The sequence below is a fragment of the Tachysurus vachellii genome, chromosome 7 (genome assembly GCF_030014155.1).
Source record: "Tachysurus vachellii isolate PV-2020 chromosome 7, HZAU_Pvac_v1, whole genome shotgun sequence".
In the NCBI taxonomy this organism is placed as follows: Eukaryota; Metazoa; Chordata; class Actinopteri; order Siluriformes; family Bagridae; genus Tachysurus; species Tachysurus vachellii.
Genome location: NC_083466.1, coordinates 27,292,026 through 27,310,465, shown reverse-complemented (window position 1 = coordinate 27,310,465; position 18,440 = coordinate 27,292,026). Strand labels below are relative to the sequence as shown.

Genomic DNA, 18,440 nt, shown 5'->3' with positions numbered 1-18,440 from the left:
GTACTGTACACACTCTAGCCAATATATTAGGTACACCAGCTCATTATTACAATTATCTCAGTCAGCAAATTGTTAACTGTCCTGTCACGTTCATAGTGTAACCACAGATTTCCAGCTCTCGGCTGACAGGAGTAAGCATTTTCAACATTTGTATTATTATGTTAACAACATGCAATACTTAAGCTCATAATATAACTTATTGTGTGCATTATCCCTTTTCTAGATTAACTTTGGCTCATTTTCACACAGCATGCCAAAATATTTACAGCTTCACTGATCCCGACTATTGATGAACTCACAATTATGCTACATGGTGTTTTGTTTCTCCAGCACAAAAAGAGCTTTATTAAATACAGCAAGCACACAGAGTGGTTTCTCCAACCTCAATGAGGTATTCAGATCCTCACACGGTGATCAAGACAGTATCACTTTAATACGCTCTCTGATATTTAAGACGTCGTTGAGAAACCGAGGGCTTATTGATTTTTGTGTAAAACTCAGCATTAGTGTGTCACTAATAAATCATTCTGGTTTCGAATCTAAGCTGAGCCTTTCACAGTTCGGGGAAGCAAAATATTAGGATTAGAGATTAGACAGTGCTTTTCTGATGTTGTGTTTCTGAATAAATGTAGTATCTTACCCCTCTATCTCACTGCTGTTTCTCAGCGCTCTCTGAACCCAGTGGGTGTTTTTCTGTTTTTCTCCACATCTATATTTTGCTGCTTGTGCATCTGACTGTGAACAGGTTTACTCTACTTTTTTTTCTCTGCACTTAGATTGGAGGCATAGCTTTAAAACCAGTATTTAAATTACTCCTAATTCCCACCTGACTTTGACATAGAATCAACTTCAGGTTTTCAAAAACACACTCAATGAATGAGTGTGTGTGTGTGCCCTGCGATGGGTTGGCACTCCGTCCAGGGTGTATCCTGCCTTGATGCCCGATGACACCTGAGATAGGCACAGGCTCCCCGTGACCCGAGGTAGTTCGGATAAGCGGTAGAAGATGAATGAATGAATAATACTATTATACCACACTACTGTACATGTGGCAGGATTTTCAGTAACCCTAACATCAGTGCCATCTGCTGGACATATATTGTACTGCAGCTATACTTGAGAAGGAGAAACGTTTTTGTTTGTTTGTTTGTTGCTGTGTTATTTTTAGTTCACTAATTCGCCCTTTTTTTGTCTCACTTCAGTCAGATGGAGACATGAAGGAGAAAACCATGACCCTAAAAGAAGGAGTGGATTGAATATCTGCCTGAATTTTCTGGGAAGATTTACAGAGGGATATGAAGATGTTCTGTACAGCGCTACAGTGAGACTCAAGAGAACTCTTGGATCGTTTTTCAACTTTACCTGAAACACTTTGTTGTTGTTTTACTTAAAAATCCAAACTATTTTTTGAAACAGAAATTGTTATTTTTGATTGATGAAATGCTCCTTAAGAATTTGATGTTTGCAAATAGAAAGGAGAAGAAGAACTTGGACTTGGACTGTACAGTACATCTGACATCATTGACGAGCTTCAGTGTGTCTGAGAGGCCGACGGATTATCAGACTGACAAACACTCGGTTAAATGCTTTGCTTCAGAAGGTATTAACGCTAGAATGATGTTGTGGCTCCTGCAGGAATCAGATCAACTGCGTTACGTACAAAGACATCCCATCTGCATGGTTTTCACCATGAGAATGAACTAATTTGCCAAATTTTATACGATGCTTATGAAAAAAAGCTTTCTTTTTTTTAACTCAGTCGTGTATAATTTTATTTGTTTGTATAAATATTTTTTTTTGCCAAATATTGTATAGTGACAAATTGTGTCATATGTAGTGTTAAGTTTGATTTCCACTTTTGAGTTGAACCTCCCCTTTAAAGCATTTCAACTATTCCTTTAAAGTTGAACAGCAAAGCAGTGGAGCGTGAGGTTTTGCTATACAGCGATGATGTCGATGCTGTAAACGATTTTATCTTTTTGTTTACAGAAAGGAGGAAAACCCTTCACACACTCTAATGCTACATTCACAGGTACATTGATGCATAGCAACAAAAAGGGATCGTTTTAATTTCCAACAAAGATTGCGACTTCTGGTGACACGAACGATCTCGATTGTTGTTGACCAGTTGTGGGCGTGTCCAGAGGAATGACAAAGTCAAGAAACATTTACGTTTATGCAAATATGGAGTGAATTGGTGTAATGGGTTAAAGACAACAAAGCACACACACACACACACACACACACACAAACTCAACAACTACAAACTGCTGAATTTTTTACACAAACTCTAAATCTCTCTCAGAATGTTTCATCAGTTTTCAAGAAAATTGATGTCGGAATGCGCTACGCCATTATAAACGTTATTACTATGGTAACCAGTAGTAGGAACGCCTACTGATGACTTCATAGTACAGCGACAAAATCACTGTCTATGAATGATAACGTTACACTCACTTATTCATTAAGTTAACTTATTGTGATATTTTATTCGGTCATTTGCACACGCAGTAGCTGAAAACTCAACGAGGTTAAAATTCCAGGTTCAGTGTTTGAGTGAAGTTGAACGTGGCATCATCACAAGCGCCATCACGTCAGGCTTTTCCATCTGTCCATCCAGCCAATCAGAGATGAAACCTCCTGCAGCTTTGTGAGATAAAACCTTCAGAATTAACAAGACATTCCATGAGTGTGAAAAATTACATCTTAAGTTCTAATATCTTGTATCCACAATATCTTATCATACAATTACAATAAACCAAATATAAGATTATTAAACCTTTTATTCAGTAAGGAATATTATTATGCCTATTACATGATTAAGTGTATTTGCCAAATTTTGTTCAGTCAATAATGCTATTTTTTTTTTGTTTCCTGCCATATGTTGTTTAATTCGGATTTATACTTGTATCGGTTCGAGTTTAGCCTCCATCTGTTTACTATTTTAAGCTTCAAAGTTTTTTGTTTTCTTGTTTTTTTGTTTGTTTTCAGATAATTTAGCTGTACATAAGTTAGCATATTTTAAGCATTAATTTGAATTGATTAAATTATTGAAATTTTATTTCTAGAAACAAGCAACGTTATTTGCTAATAAAATTCTTAAATACTCTTATAAACAATGGTACTACATACAAGATATTTTACTTGCTAAGATGCCTCTTTTTCTTTCTTTCTTTTTTTTTTTTTACCTTTTGTGTTTGGTTTGGTGTTTGATCTGCTGAAATATTGAATTTATTGCTTCAGTAAAAATCAGTACATGTCGCTGAAGGAGTCCAAACAGGAAACTGATCCAAGCTCCAGGCTCAGCATCATGGATATTGTTGTGATTTTTTATTACATTTTGTATTATAATATTTGACACAAAACACACCCATTTTCTCTTCATTTGCTTTTCATTGCCTCCTCAAATCAAAAGTGCCATTTTACATGTTCAAATATATGTAACGGTGTAATGTGGAAAAATACAATATAGTTTGTTTTGTTTTGTTTTACATTTCATGTTTTTTTCAATCAGGATTTTATGGACCATGTTTCAATTTCTGTCCTTCTTTTATTCTTGAACTCTGATGAATATTTTTTTTTGAGCTTGTAGGTACTTAAGGGAGTAAATTTCCCACTGTTTTAATAGCGCATTGTTGTTTTTTATTTAAAAAACTTCCAGCTTTATTTCTGTTACGGTACTAAGCAAGTTTAATCTCTTGTGAACTGAACAAAACATAAGTGAGTGGAAAAAATAATCGGTATCACCATCATTTATGAAAATGAAAATAAAAAGACGCCTCGGGCCAAAGGGTTTTAAACATCCTGTATTGAAATTTTCAGTTTAAATTGAAGAAATTTCCTAGAGTTAGAAAAATGTAAATGTGAAATTCTGAGAAAATTCTGAGAAAATTTCTGAACATTTTAATTAGGGGAAAGAAACAAGCTGTAATTGGTAAAAATCTCTGGAAAAAAACACACCATCATACTGTTTATTTATGTAAGAGTTTAGATCACTGTCTAATCTAGTTTTACAGACATAAACTCATAAACTACCGCAATACAAAAACACAAACACGAATCTAGGAATCTGATGAAACTTTTCTCTAATTTATTTGTCCTCATTTGTATTTAAACAATTGCAGCAAATATTTAAAAGTATCTTTTTCTGTTTTTTTTGACTAGATATGTCTGATTCTGTGCAGAAAGTCTCCAGAAATCTGATCTGCATTTAATATAGAGATCCATTAATGATACAGTGTGTCGTGTTATACAGTAGCACATGAAAGCTGGATGTGAGTGTAACATCTCAGCAGGGGTCAGAGCACAGAGATCAAATGAAGAAGAGACTGAAAACATGAAGCCTAGAAAAAACGAACAGAGAAAAAAAAACACCATAAAGAGAAAACCGAGAGAATTAAACATGCAAGAAAACCCTGATCTGTGATCGCTGTGATCATCCTCCACAACACCATGTCAGTCTTTCACTCTTATTGACTGTTCATTCAGCAGTTCATGTAAAACTTACAGTGACCTTAAATTACAGAGCACAACAACAGAATAGCTACACAATAGTATAAAAAAAACGTAATAACAACAAAAAACTAAAAAAAAAAAACTAAAAAAAAACAACAAAATCAAAAACATCCACAAAAAAAAAACAAAAACCACAGCATCCGTTTTTTGACCGAATTTGGATTTGTGTTTTTGTTGTATTTAATTCTTTTTGCTTTTTTATGTTTTGACCTTGCTATTGTGTATTTTATTTTGTTTTGCATATCATTTTTTTTCCTCTTGTGTTTTGATTTTTTGTTTTCTGGAGAAACTAAAATTAGATAAACTAAACACAAAACAGGCATTGTACAATTTACACAGAAGGACAAATAAGATCCCACTTATTTATATATATATATATATATATATATATATATATATATATATATATATATATATATATATATATATATATATATATATACACTGATCTTTCCCATTTGTCAGGGAAAAAACAACAACTAAAATGAACCACCTTAAAGCATTCATACTATTGCGTACTTGTATACATGTCTCCAAAAAGGTTAAAGTTTAAAAGTTGGGTCTCATCCAAAATAAAGAGTAAGCATTGATTCAGTTGAGCAGTGACGGGAAAAAGCAGCGTTGCTTCATTCTGGATAACCTGATAACCTTCTGCACTTCAAACGCTTAGGATTTAGGAAAAGAAAAAATACTGTATATATAATAAAACAGAACCTGTAACGTGATCGGAAATTCTTAATAACAGTTAAATTGTCAATGGTTTCTCCTGCTGTTTACCTTTTTATATACTGAGATGTTTTAGTTACTGCTGCTAGTATTGATCTTGTGTGTGTGTGTGTGTGTGTGTGTCTGTGTGTGTGTCTGTGTGTGTGTTTACACACACAAGACTGTGCATGCTAGTCTCTCAGATAAGAGTCCAGTTATTCTGCTGATTTTGTCTTTGGTTTCGTGCCTTTTTCATTAACTACAATGATCTCCCGACACATTCTCAGCACCACAGCACTTCACGCTTTAGTTTTATGGTAAGTTTTGGAAGTAATATGAAGAATAATATTTGGCATCAATAATCATGTCTCTTTATTGTTATTACTTGTGGGGAAAATATAATAATAATAATAATAATAATAATAATAATAATAATAATAATAATAATAATAATAATAATAATAAGTCAATTTTAATGTGCTTAAATTTAGTAGTAGAGTAATACTGTATACTAAAATGGTCAGAATTCGAAAATGTAAAATAAACTAGTAAAATTTTTTTTTTTTTTTTCAGAATTTCTGTTGCTTTTTCTTCTTCTTCTTCTTCTTCTTCTTCTTCTTCTTCTTCTTCTTCTTCTTCTTCTTCTTCTTCTTCTTATTGTTGTTGTTGTTGTTTTTTTTTATTCATTTTATTTATTTATTTATTTGGTTTGTATTTAACTCCAGAATAGACTTTTGTTCAACATTACACATGAAGTCAAGCAAACACTTCACTCGTACTGAAAGATCAGCAGGCGATTATTTAACTTTTGTTTATTTAACAGTTCAATGTTCTTTTGTATTTTATTGGTTTGCTCTGTGCCAAAGTGAAATTCAATCACTTCAATCACAGTCCAATCAGATCACAGCCTTCTCAATAGTACATAGGTACAATAGTCTCAATAGTCTGCAGTACTGAGATTAAAAATCACAGTTAAATGGTTATTGATTACAGTTAATGGTTATTGACAGTATCAGGATTTAAAATATCCTGATACTGATTACTGAGTATTTTACTTGTGTCATGCACATCAAAGGTTAAAAAAAAAAACAGTTACATTTACCAGATGAACATTTAAGACATGTTCCATATGTAGTGTTGCTCCCACATGTGGTGTAAAGCTACTATAAAAATGACATTAGGCCACACCCACTACCTGAAAATCACTATTAGGCAACACCCACGACCTGAGTCTAATGCTAAATACCAAACTATGTGTGAGTGTCTCATCAGCCCAGGTATTTATTTATGATGTTTCTGTGTGTGTGTGTGTGTGTGTGTGTGTGTGTGTGTGTGTGTGTGTGACAGTGCGGTGATTGTAGTGTGCCAATCCCAGTCACGACCTCCCCTCGACCCTGTGGACTGCTCCCTGTCTGAGTGGACACAATGGACTCGCTGTGACCCATGCCTGAATAAGAGGGTATACACACAAATACATATGCACACATACACATACATATACGTACTGTTTATTTTGTACATTTTGTGAACACTATGTGGAGTGTACTCATGCTAACTGCTCTGGTTCACAGTTCCGCTCTGCCACAGTGCAACAACCATCTCAGTTTGGCGGAGAGCCATGTCATGAGCTCGGCCATGAAGAAGAGTCCTGTACGCCGCCCTCACGCTACACATGCCGCAGTTCAGTGCCACTCTGCCAAGGCTTCCAGTGTACCAATTCAGGTCACCTATACACCCAGAATTACACACACATTATGTAATTACTTTCCTATTATCACTATATGTATATATCTCCAATACATAACCAATAACATCCACATAAACTTCTGATAGTAACAGATTAAATCACACACAATACAACCATCTTACAACTACCCCAACACACAACTACTACATACGCCTTAGGCCACACCGACCTCATTGTGACTGACAGGTAGACAGGTAGGCTTTATAGACACAGAGGCCATTCCTCCTTTGCTAACACTCACTGATACAATGATAAAGATGCCACAGCTCTCTGACTATTTTGTATGTGTGTGTGTGTGTGTGTGTGTGTGTGTGTGTGTGTGTGTGTGTGTGTGTGTGTGTGTGTCTGGCAGGTCGTTGTGTGCCAGAGGGACTGCGCTGTAATGGGGATGATGATTGCGGTGATGGGTCTGATGAGCTCAACTGTAAAAAAGTGTTCAGAGCTTGCAAGGAGCCAACAGAAGAGTATTTTGGTGTAGAGAACCTCAGTAAAGGGTATGTGTGTGTGTGTGTGTGTGTGTGTGTGTGTGTGAGCTACTTTGGGGCACTATTTCCAACATTTTCTCGATTGCTAATAAATAGAGTGTGTGTGTTTGTGTGTGTGTGCATGTGTGTGTGTGCGGGTGCATGTGCTTGTGTGTGTGTTTGTGTATGTGTGTGTGTGTGTGCGTGTGTGTGTGTGTGTGTGTGTTTGTGAAGGTTATTACCACTTAACAATGTGATGACTAACTACTGATTTTTACTCTCAGGATTAATGAACTAAACAGCAACTTTGGAGGTTTGGTGCTAGACAATCGCTACTATGCCGGTGGCTGTTTGCCCCATTTTATCCAGGATGTGCGCTTCAGAAAACCGTACAACATCCAGCAATACACTTTGGAGGCAAGTCTAAGCCGAACCTGCAACACAACCCACCTAATAGTAAATGCTTGGGCTGAGTCCACCATCATAACCAGCATCATCTGTTCTCAAACACTAGTACACTTCTGTTAGCCAATATGATATACTTGTAACCTGTAACTACAAACACTCAGAGGGAAAGGGAGAAGGTTCAGTCTCCGTGAACTCTGAAAAAGTTTATAAACAGAAAATGACTGAGAAAGAGAAATGAGGGAGGCAGTTTAACACTCAAAGGACTTCGCCCTCTACTGGCATGGAGGAATAGAGTCATGCGCTGACATTGATTGCTTTGATGATTTAATGATTCTAAGATATTAAGTGGATGTCTCGAGCATTGTACTCAAATGTCTTAAACCAGCATATTTAATTCATTTGGAGAATTAGTGATTGACAGGAGTGATTATTTAATGACAATATGATTTGTGCTTATCTACGTGTAAAGTTTTTAGGCTTTTATTTCTGATAAATTAAGCTAAACATTTCATGAATGATATGATCAACAGACAATGATTGTATTTAAGGTTCGGATAAATTACTAAATAAACTCTGCAAATAAAATAAGTAAGTAAAATGAGAATATTTAATAAAAAAAAAAAAAATAATAATAATTCTTGGTCACAGTCTTTACAGCTCCATGTAGCTATGACTAAGAAACGTAATAAAACCCAAACCACCTTATTATTTTCTTATTGTCCAGACAAAAGGCTCCTATGATTACAAGCAGGAATTTTATGACTCGTACAGAGAGTTTTCGGAACATACCATGAAGGCCTCCAAGTCCAGGACCACTGTTTCCTTTGCCTTTAGTATTCCTGGAATATTTGATATTGGATATAACCTTGATGTAAGCGATTACAAGAAATCTGTGCAGAAGCTTCAGAGTTATGATGCAAAGGTAAAGCTCAACACACAATTCTACACAATTCTGGAATTTTAGACTAGATAACAAACTGCTAACTTAGAATTAGCAAACACACACAATGAGCTTTATTTAGAGTACACATTTCCCAGTTGGTGTGATGTTATACTGTAAAATCATTATGGTCACATTGTGGTTTCAGACAAACAGCTTTATCCATGCGCACATTCAGCTCGAGGTAGTGAGTTATGCCCTTAAGGTGGACAACTTGATCCTGCACTCTGAGTTCATGTCACGCCTGCGAACTCTCCCACTAGAGTACACATACGGAGAGTATCGGCAGCTGTACAGTGACTACGGCACACACTACATCACAGAGGCCAAGCTTGGGGGAATCTTTGACCACACCCTCATCCTCAACAAAGAAAACATTGAAAAATCTAGTGAGGGCAAAGCAAAAGTGAAAACAGCTCAATATAGCTAATCATTAACACTCACATACAGTATCTAAGCAGTTGTATCATTGTCTTTTTTTTTAATTTTTTTTTTATTTTTAGAGTATTCTCTAAACGATGCCAAGTCTTGCCTGCAGCAAAGCTTTAAACTTGGAATCAACATCAAGGGTGTGCCTGTGTCAGCAGGATTTGAGGGTGGATCCTGTGACGGCCTGCTGAAAGAGTTTGGAAGTAAGGATCACTTTTACACGACTCATCTAACTCAGTTTCTATTTTCACTTTTGTTTAATTCTATGAAAATGTCCTGGAGTTTTTGTCTTGTCATTTTGTACATCCTGGCTGGCTCACCGATGAGATTTTATTGTATGTATATTATATATTTCCATAATAGACAAGCAAAAGACAAGCCCTGCTCATCTGGGAAACACTGCAGAGAGTGAAAAAGTGCAGTTGTGTAACAGCTTTTGAGAAACATACAGTATGAGTATGAGCATCTCATGGGTGGAATTTCTGAATTGATTCGACTTTTAACATGATGTTTTCTGTTGAATGTTTAACTAATAGAACAGTGTGACTATTGTGAGTAAGGTGCAGACATGTAGTAATGAGGTAACACCTCATGTGGTGAGCAGCCGAATCCAGATAAGTCATCATCATCCTCATCATCATCATCATCATCACCATCATATTATTATTATTATTATTATTATTATTATTATTATTATTATTATTATTATTATTATTATTCATTTTTTTTAATAGAAGATAAATAAATCTAAATAAACAATAAACCTCTTGAATCTTGAATCTTAAATACAGTATATTGGATCATGATGTGCTTGTCTGAAGAGTGTAAATTAATTCACACCTGATGTGAGCTCGATCACGAGATCAGACATGAACTCAACTTTTTGCCAGTAGTACACTGCTGTAGAAATGGACTTATGGGACTTTTTCAATCAGTTTAAACAAATAAATGATTATTTGGCCGCAAGTCCTCTATAATATGAGTCAGGACGTGTTTTTTCTTACTTTACTTTGAAGATATGAACATTTGTGTGGAAAGAAAATAACCACTGCAACTTTTCTACGAATATATTGAATCTAGTGAGCTAAAAAAAAAAAGAAGCACTTACAGTATGAAACACTACAAATTCTGATTCTACGTGTTGTGAGTGTAGGAGTGTGGAGTGGACAAAGACATTTACTGTTGAACATGGACACAATCAAACTGAAGAAAAGTCAGAATTTTGGTCTCTGGGGAAAAGAGTAAAAGTCTAAAAAGTCTAAAACCTGCATGATGATGTTGATGTGCAATAGACATTGCTCTGATCCCTGATTCTGATTTTGTGTTATATTCCTCAGGCTCTGATAACAAGTCTTCTTTTGTGGAGGATTATGTGGCCATGGTCAGAGGAGGAGACAGCGAGACAGTCTCGCGTCTGGCTGCCAAGCAGCACCCCACGTCAGACATCATGCAGCTGTGGGGAGAAGCCGTCCATTATAACCCTGACTTCATCAGCACTAAGGTCACAGGCACACTCATCACTACTGTTCTTTTTCCAGCTGAAACACTTTAGAACATAGTGAAAATAGTGAGCATCAGTGCATCATGGGTTTTTTAAGTTCCAGTGCACTGGAAAGAGAGAGAGAGAGAGAGAGAGTGAGCGAGAGAAAGAGAGAAAAAGTCCTTAACATGGCCAACTCCATGTGCCCTGACTACTGATTGTGAGATGCAGCCTGTGCTTTGTTTTGCAGATTGCACCGCTGTATGAACTTGTGACAGGAAAGGATTTCACCAATGCCAACATGCTGAAAAAGAACCTGAAGCGTGCGCTGATGGAGTTCCAGAGTGAGACCGACTCGTGCCGCTGTGCTCCCTGCCTCAACAATGGAGTGGCTGTGCTTAAAGGTCAGATCCTTTAGAGCACAAATCCTAGTGAAAATTCTCACTTCACTACCAAATACATCACACATTTAATTTCTTTTCATTTCACCAGTAATCAATTGTGTCCTTATTTTCATAAAAGCAGAAGTAAATTTAATACATAATCCGTAGACGAAGCATAACGACTTAGCTAATCAGACTAATCAGCTGTTAGCAACATGCATTCACATGCAAACACTTTCATATTTACAACCTAGCTCTGTTGAGTTCTGTATTCCGATTGGTCAGAAGGTGTTGATTCGTTTCCTATATTCACAGCTTTATATTAATGCACTCATCCTTCTCGTTATATTGCTACGGCAACAGCTCCTTCACAGGGATGTGTGTACAGTAATTGTTATTTACAACTAAAGATTTTTTTCAGGAGTCATTTACAGTATTTATTTTTTATAAGGAGTTTCCAGTGTCAGTTTGCACTCTCCACTTTACCTTCAAGTTGAGAGTGTTTTTTTTAATCAGCTTATTAACTAGAGTAAAAAGAAAAGGTTGTTGTTGAGGAATGACCGTTTATAGAGTTGGTGATGAGAAGAATATAACACTTTGGTTGATCATATAATTGGTTGATAATAAGTTGATGATGATGGTGATAAAATAAACAGTGGATTTCGACCTTCTTTGACTGACCCTGGACCTCTTTAACGATTCTTAACTGTAAGCTTTATGTTGCTGCTCAGGTACTCGGTGTGAATGTATCTGTCCTATTGGCACCAAAGGCCTGAGTTGTGAAGATACAAAACGATCAGGTCAGTCCTCTGAGACTCGCAATGGAATCTTAATTGATGGCCGATTTATATTCTTTATATTAATGTACATGGATTTGATTACAGCAAGACCAGTGGACGGAAACTGGAGCTGCTGGTCCGGATGGTCAACCTGTACTGGTGGGACCAAAAAACGGACTCGTCAGTGCAACAATCCGGTGCCGCAAAATAGTGGAAATTCCTGTCAGGGGAAACAAGAAGACTCCACTGATTGCTTTTAATTAAAAATTTAAACACATGTGACAACACTAACTGGATACACTGATCAGAATATTTATGTCTTGCACAGTGATTGACATTGCTTTTGTGAAATAAATCTATCGCTTAAAAAAAAAATCATGTCTGGCATTTTTATCCACACAATAAAGACTATCTTTTGGGGTAGTGCTTTCCACTAAAGCTTTTTATTCATTATTAGATTCATCCATTACAATTCTTCAACCATCAAAACCTTTTCTTTTCTACACAATACATTTGATCTATCCTGATTAGCACATTGGTTTCAGCAGCGTCTTGTCTGCACCGAGTTCCCTCCACACTGGAAGCCGCCGTCTTTAGGAGCGGGGTTGTTACATTCTCGTCTTCTTGTCTTTGTTCCAGACAAGCAGGAAGACCAGGAACTCCAGCAGCTCCACACTCCATGAACAGGACCAGCTGAAGAAACACATGTTAAAGAAAGAGTTCTCCATTTTACTGTCTTTATTAAATCTTCCGTAAGTGCGTGGTACCAGAGGTGTATCGGAAATCGTTTATAATGTTGACGATATGTATATACGATATGGATTAGATCTAGATGCAGATTAAGCGTATTTGAGTATTTCTTATCTTAATTAGCATTAAAACATTTCTTTTTACAGTTACATTAATATTAGAATTCTCCTGCTGGAGTAACAGGAATCAGAAGCATACTGGATTTACAGCTTCTTAGATTCTTCCATAATTTAGTTGTTCCCGATTCCAAATCCTGACACAGGTCTAACTCACTGCACAGAATCTGCCAAGTCTCACACTCCAAAACAAAGCCTAAAGGGCCACTAAATAAAAATAGCGAATGCTCTGTTTGGTGACATTATTATTATTATTATTATTATTACTATTATTATTATTATTATTACTATTAGGAATAATCACTATCTGTGAGTACCATAAAAATGAAATATTTTATTTTTATTCTCTCTCTCTCTCTCTCTCTCTCTCTCTCTCTCTCTCTCTCTCTCTCTCTCTCTCTCTATATATATATATATATCTATCTATATATATATATATAGATATATATATATATATATATATATCATTTATATATATAATTGTTTTTTTAATTTAAATGTTAAAATTTTATATATTTCATATTTTATTTATTTATATAAGTAATTCATAATTTAAATTAACTACTCAATATAACATAATGAATCGATTTGTTGACAAATTAGAATTAATCATTTCTCTTTTACAATACTTAAAATAATCGATAAAATCTTAATTGGTTTATATGATTAATTGGCTAATATACGTTAAATTTCTCACGTTTGCGTTCAGACTTCTCGCAGGCAACACCACTGAAACCTTCCTTGCAGAGGCAACTGCAGGAGGTCTGAGAAAGCACAGGCACGCCGTTGTTCCTACAGGGGGCGCAGTGGCATGGGTTGAACTGCTGCATGTACTCCTCCCAAGCCTGCTTCAGGAGCGGGATCCTCGTGCGAGCCTGAGATGCTGCTGTGCTGAACCGCACCAGCTCATAGATGGGAAGACCCTGACCCAGAAAGAAACGAACACAATAATATCCACTGACTATAAGTACAGACATTAGCAAGTGTTTTCTTACTTCAGCACTGAATTCTTAAATAAAAAGGTTAATGACAGGTACATAAATGCTGCCTGACATAAATAAAATACATACATTTTTGTTGACAAAAATTTTTTGATTTTGTTAAATAATTTTTCAAACCGGGGGGGCACGGTGGCTTAGTGGTTAACACGTTCGCCTCACACCTCCAGGTTTGGGGGTTCGATTCCCACCTCCGCCTTGTGTGTGTGGAGTTTGCATGTTCTCCCCGTGCCTCGGGGGTTTCCTCCGGGTACTCCGGTTTCCTTCCCTGGTCCAAAGACATGCATGGTAGGTTGACTGGCATCTCTGGAAAATTGTCCGTAGTGTGTGATTGTGTGAGTGAATGAGAGTGTGTGTGTGTGTGCCCTGTGATGGGTTGGCACTCCGTCCAGGGTGTATCCTTCCTTGATGCCCGATGACGCCTGAGATAGGCACAGGCTCCCCGTGACCCGAGGTAGTTCGGATAAGCGGTAGAAAATGAATGAATGAATGAATGAATGAATGAATTTTTCAAACCTCAAGAGCTGTACTCATGTTCCACATACGTAAATTGACGATCGATACATCACTTTTAGTTTTAAGGAAACAATAAATAAGCAGCCATATTCAGTATTAAAAAAGATAATTTCACTATTTTAAAATTCATTCAAATTAATTTTTGCTTTTTTTTTGTAATGTAATATGTTACTTAATGTCCTTACAGCGTTTATGCTAACTTTGTGTGTAAATATGTAAAGTAAGGAAATATTACCTCGAACTTAATGACGGCTGGGTTGTACTTGAGAGATCTGCCCCAGTACCTGTAGGTGTCTGCGTTTTGGATGGCTAACTGAGCGGCGCTGTGGTGTATGATTCCTCCTTTGACAAATCCGACCGCGTCCCTGATCAGGCTATCGTCTTCATTTCTCACTGCAAAGCGATACGCCATTGTTAAGGATTTTAAAATCTTTTTTAAAGTAATAAAAGATGAATATATATATATATATATATATATATATATATATATATAAACCTGTAGGCTACCTCTTTCCAAGCCTCCTGTTGCCTGACATGCCTGGTGTTTTACTGTGAGCTTGCCACTCAATCCCTTAAAGGAGGGAGAGCTGAGGCCCAGAGAAACACCAAGGCATTCGCTCACATCCCGTGACTCCAGCTCTGAGTGAAAAACCCACAAGTTTGAGTTTCTGAATCAGAGAAATGACCTTGCAATATTAAAGATTCAGGTAGTTAGTATAGTTTATATAGATAAAAATGCATCCTGATTATTAAATGAAAAAAATTAATCTCCTGGTTCCTGATTCACTTTAAAAAAATAATCCTAGCGAGTAAAAAGATAATACCATAATAAACCATAATAAGGATTTATTGAACTCATTATATCATTTTTCCAATGTACACTTTATTTCATTTGAGCTTGCTTTATTTTGATCTAATATTTATCTTATTCTATTTGATTTTACTGAATTGTATTCTGTTTACATTTTTAAACCCCCCATTTTAAACCTATTCTGTATATTGGCAATAAAATCTTTATCTGAAACAGATTATTTCTAGAAATGTCTACTTCTTTCCCTATTGCAATTATGTTTCTGTTTCTGTGGGCAGATCATGTTTTCCAAATATCTAGAAAGAAGAAAACTGCAAAACATTTGAAGATTGAAGCAATAAAAGTCATCTAATTAAGCTAAATAATCATATATTTCATTTAGAATCATCAATTAGTAAGAACTACTATTATATTTATAATAATAATAATAATAATAATAATAATAATAGTTATATTGTAGAGAGTGTTATTTGCAGTGTGAGACTGTGACTGCTGTGTCATTTCAGTCCTGTTGGTGTTACATGTACACATCTGTATGTATGATGGATATTAAAAGATTATTCACCCGAGTGATATAAAGATTATCAGATCATTTTCCAAATTCAGAAATTAAAGAAAAACATATAGAAATGTTTCAGGGAAATAAATAAATAAATAAATACATAAATAAATAAATAAATAAATAAATAAATAAATAAATAAAGCAAGCACTCTTGTTGACTAAGAGTCTTACAGCTCATACTACCGCTATACATTTTGTGTACAGTAGAAGTAAAATGAGATGATGGTTAAATGATTATATACAGATTTTCTTATATTCAATGCTGAAAACTAAGAATAAAAAAAGAGTAACTCTCAGATTAGAGGTTAGATTCCCACATCTGACCTGTGTGTGGAGTTAACATGGTCTCCCTGTTCTTCAGGGTTTCCTGTGGGTTCTCTGGTTTCCTCCCCGAGTCCAAATATTGTATGCTGATAAGCATCTCTAAATTGTTTGGAGTGTGTGAGTCAGTGTGCCTTTATGCCCTGTGATGGCTTGGTTGTGCCTTTTGTTGTGTGCCTTGTGCAGGTTGTGCCCTGCCTTGTGCCCCGACTTGTGCCCTGCCTTCCCTGGGGTTCCCCTGGTATAGAAAATATAGATGGAATGTCCTGTCTTATGTATGTGTGTTATCTAACTGTTTCTGTTTGTGTTAGTAGATGTTTGTCCTATCTCCAGCTGTCTTAATGTCCTTCCCTAACAGTGCTGCTGTGAGCCGTTACTTACTTTTTTCTTCCATGACCTTTTTGTCAAGCACCACTACGTAATCTAGGATGCCTCCCAGAATGCCTTGCGTTACATAATGAGTCCCATAATCGTTGATGAAGCGCGAGTAAGGGCCGAAGTCATATTGCTCAGGCAGGTCCATGAGCGCCTGCAGCATGTCTTCGTGTAGCATCAGATCCCGACTCCTCATCTTAAAGTGCGCCGTTTCAACTGTTGAGAGCAGCCGAATAAACTCCACTTCCTGCAAAGAGGCAGAGAGAGAGAGAGAAAGAGAGAGAGAGAGAGAGAGAGAGAGAGAGAGAGAGAGAGAGAGAGAGAGAGAGAGAGAGAGAGAGAGAGAGAAAAAATAAAGAGAGGGACAGTGAGAAAGAGAGAGATCAGGGTGAACAGGTTAATCTTAATAATAGTGTACAGTTTCTGGAAATATCAGTTCCAGGAGATTGCACTTTAAACCCAGACACACAGCAGGTTCATATTCTGTTCTTCTGAGCCAGAGAAACTGTGTGAGCTCTCTTTACCTTTCTACACAATATAAAGCAAGTCCCTTAACTCTCAATTGCTCAGTTGTATAAAATGTCTGCCACCAAATTCCTTCTGGAGAAAATGGAGTGTTTTATATACATCTGTGAATCGCAGCTGCACTACAGTCAGAGCTGCAATCAGAATCCACAATACAAAAGATCACTATATAATAAAGCTCTCCAGTATAACAAGGAAGCATGTTGTACTTTACCTTACTGTCATACTTTGATATGTTTTTCAGCACTGTCTCTGAACGACTCCCAGATAGTCCAGCTTCCACGTACATGATGCCGAAACTCACACCCCAGTTATAGGAAGACTCTGTTTTCTGAGCGTTTAACAAACTTGCGGCATCTTTGTATGTTTCTGTTGATCCCTGGCTAAGAGAATGTGCCTGGAATATGACCAAAAAAAACAAATCTTGGCTGTTGGAACAGCTTTCAAACTGATCCTTTAGACATTTATGCAAAGTATGTGTAATTATGACCTTTGGGATTTTTTTCGAGGTTGTATATGATTATATATTTCAACTGCATAGAAGCTTATCTGAGGGTTCCAAGCACCCTTTGAGTTACAAATAGCATCTCAAGTAGCACAAAACACAAAAGAGTGATGGTAGTTGAAAACCATTAGAGTGGAATGCTTGCTGAATTCTGATTGGCTGTTGCTGGCCATGTTTTTTTTTTTAACAAATCCATCCATAATTGTACATATTTTAACAGTGATGCTTCCACCAAATTACAGCTGCACCAAATTACAGCAATTACAACATTGAAAACACCCTCAGAATCTGATCCTTAATGTGTTCCTTAAACTTTTACCACGAATACTAACTATACTATTAACAGCAGCAGATTAAAATCAGATAAATACAAAAAGATTGATGTGCACAGTAAGTCAACACAGTATATTTTTACAGCAGTGTTTACGTACCATCATACGATATGATAAGAAGTTATACGGCTTCCTGAAGTATTTCTCATCGTCGCTATAGTAAATGTGCTCACAGAAGGCGTCATATGTCAGTTCCCTCCATTCTCCATTGTAGATGTATTCGCATATGCCTCCGAAGTATTTATGGTCCAGAACAGGGTTCACAAAAACGTCTGACAGAGCGTTATAGCTGGAAAAGTGCATGACTTACAATAGGGTTTGTGCTCTGGGGCTTATATCAGAACAGACGTTAGTGTAAATTTCATATTGTTACACATATCGTGCCTTGCAGAAGTATTCAACCCCCTTAAAAGTCAACAGATTTGTCTCCAAATGTCACTTACACCAATTGTTCCAGGCAGTGTGTTTACTGCAGGCTAAAATGCTCTTAAAGTAACTTTTCATATTCAAAATAAATTGTTTGTCAGCAAATCATTAAACAATTTAAAACTGAAAAATGCTACTTGCATCAATATTCACCCCTGATGACTAGTAGTTTAGTGTGTTGGGGTAAGTTCCTACCAGCTCTGCACACAGTTTAGGAGATTTTCACACATTCTCCCTGGCAAATTCATTCCAGATTCACAATTTGATTCAGATCTGGATTTTGCTTCACCAGAGCATGATGCCACCACCACCATGTTTCACTACAGGAATGGTATTAATTGATGTTTAATGTT

At 36.4% G+C, this 18,440-nt stretch overlaps 2 protein-coding genes across 2 annotated transcripts in view; one reads left to right on the top strand and one right to left on the bottom strand.

Annotated features, from left to right (window-relative positions):
* The first annotated feature begins 5,384 nt into the window (after positions 1-5,384).
* c8b (complement component 8, beta polypeptide) lies at positions 5,385-12,225 on the top strand. Its single transcript, XM_060875262.1, has 12 exons — positions 5,385-5,537; positions 6,568-6,679; positions 6,792-6,942; positions 7,320-7,461; positions 7,716-7,848; positions 8,564-8,761; positions 8,928-9,168; positions 9,283-9,411; positions 10,546-10,709; positions 10,939-11,092; positions 11,803-11,871; positions 11,956-12,225. The coding sequence occupies exons 1-12, from the start codon at positions 5,485-5,487 to the stop codon at positions 12,108-12,110; spliced, it is 1,701 nt and encodes a 566-aa protein (XP_060731245.1). The 5' UTR covers positions 5,385-5,484; the 3' UTR covers positions 12,111-12,225.
* A 38-nt stretch (positions 12,226-12,263) lies between these two features.
* Positions 12,264-18,440, bottom strand: part of c8a (complement component 8, alpha polypeptide) — an 8,983-nt gene continuing 2,806 nt past the window's right edge. The window contains exons 5-11 of the mRNA XM_060875258.1: positions 17,761-17,950; positions 17,039-17,221; positions 16,306-16,546; positions 14,738-14,869; positions 14,466-14,623; positions 13,414-13,639; positions 12,264-12,543 (exon numbers count right to left, since the gene is read on the bottom strand). Coding sequence (XP_060731241.1) covers positions 12,392-12,543; positions 13,414-13,639; positions 14,466-14,623; positions 14,738-14,869; positions 16,306-16,546; positions 17,039-17,221; positions 17,761-17,950 — 1,282 coding nt within the window. The 3' untranslated portion in view covers positions 12,264-12,391. The remainder of the gene's footprint in view (positions 12,544-13,413; positions 13,640-14,465; positions 14,624-14,737; positions 14,870-16,305; positions 16,547-17,038; positions 17,222-17,760; positions 17,951-18,440) is intronic.

Excerpts from the sequence above, each read along its gene's own strand:
- c8b (XM_060875262.1), top strand. The coding sequence starts at position 5,485 with ATGATCTCCCGACACATTCTCAGCACCACAGCACTTCACGCTTTAGTT. Across the intron at positions 5,538-6,567 it reads CTTCACGCTTTAGTTTTATG|TGCGGTGATTGTAGTGTGCC; the intron begins GTAAGTTTTGGA and ends TGTGTGTGACAG. Across the intron at positions 7,849-8,563 it reads TCCAGCAATACACTTTGGAG|ACAAAAGGCTCCTATGATTA; the intron begins GCAAGTCTAAGC and ends CTTATTGTCCAG.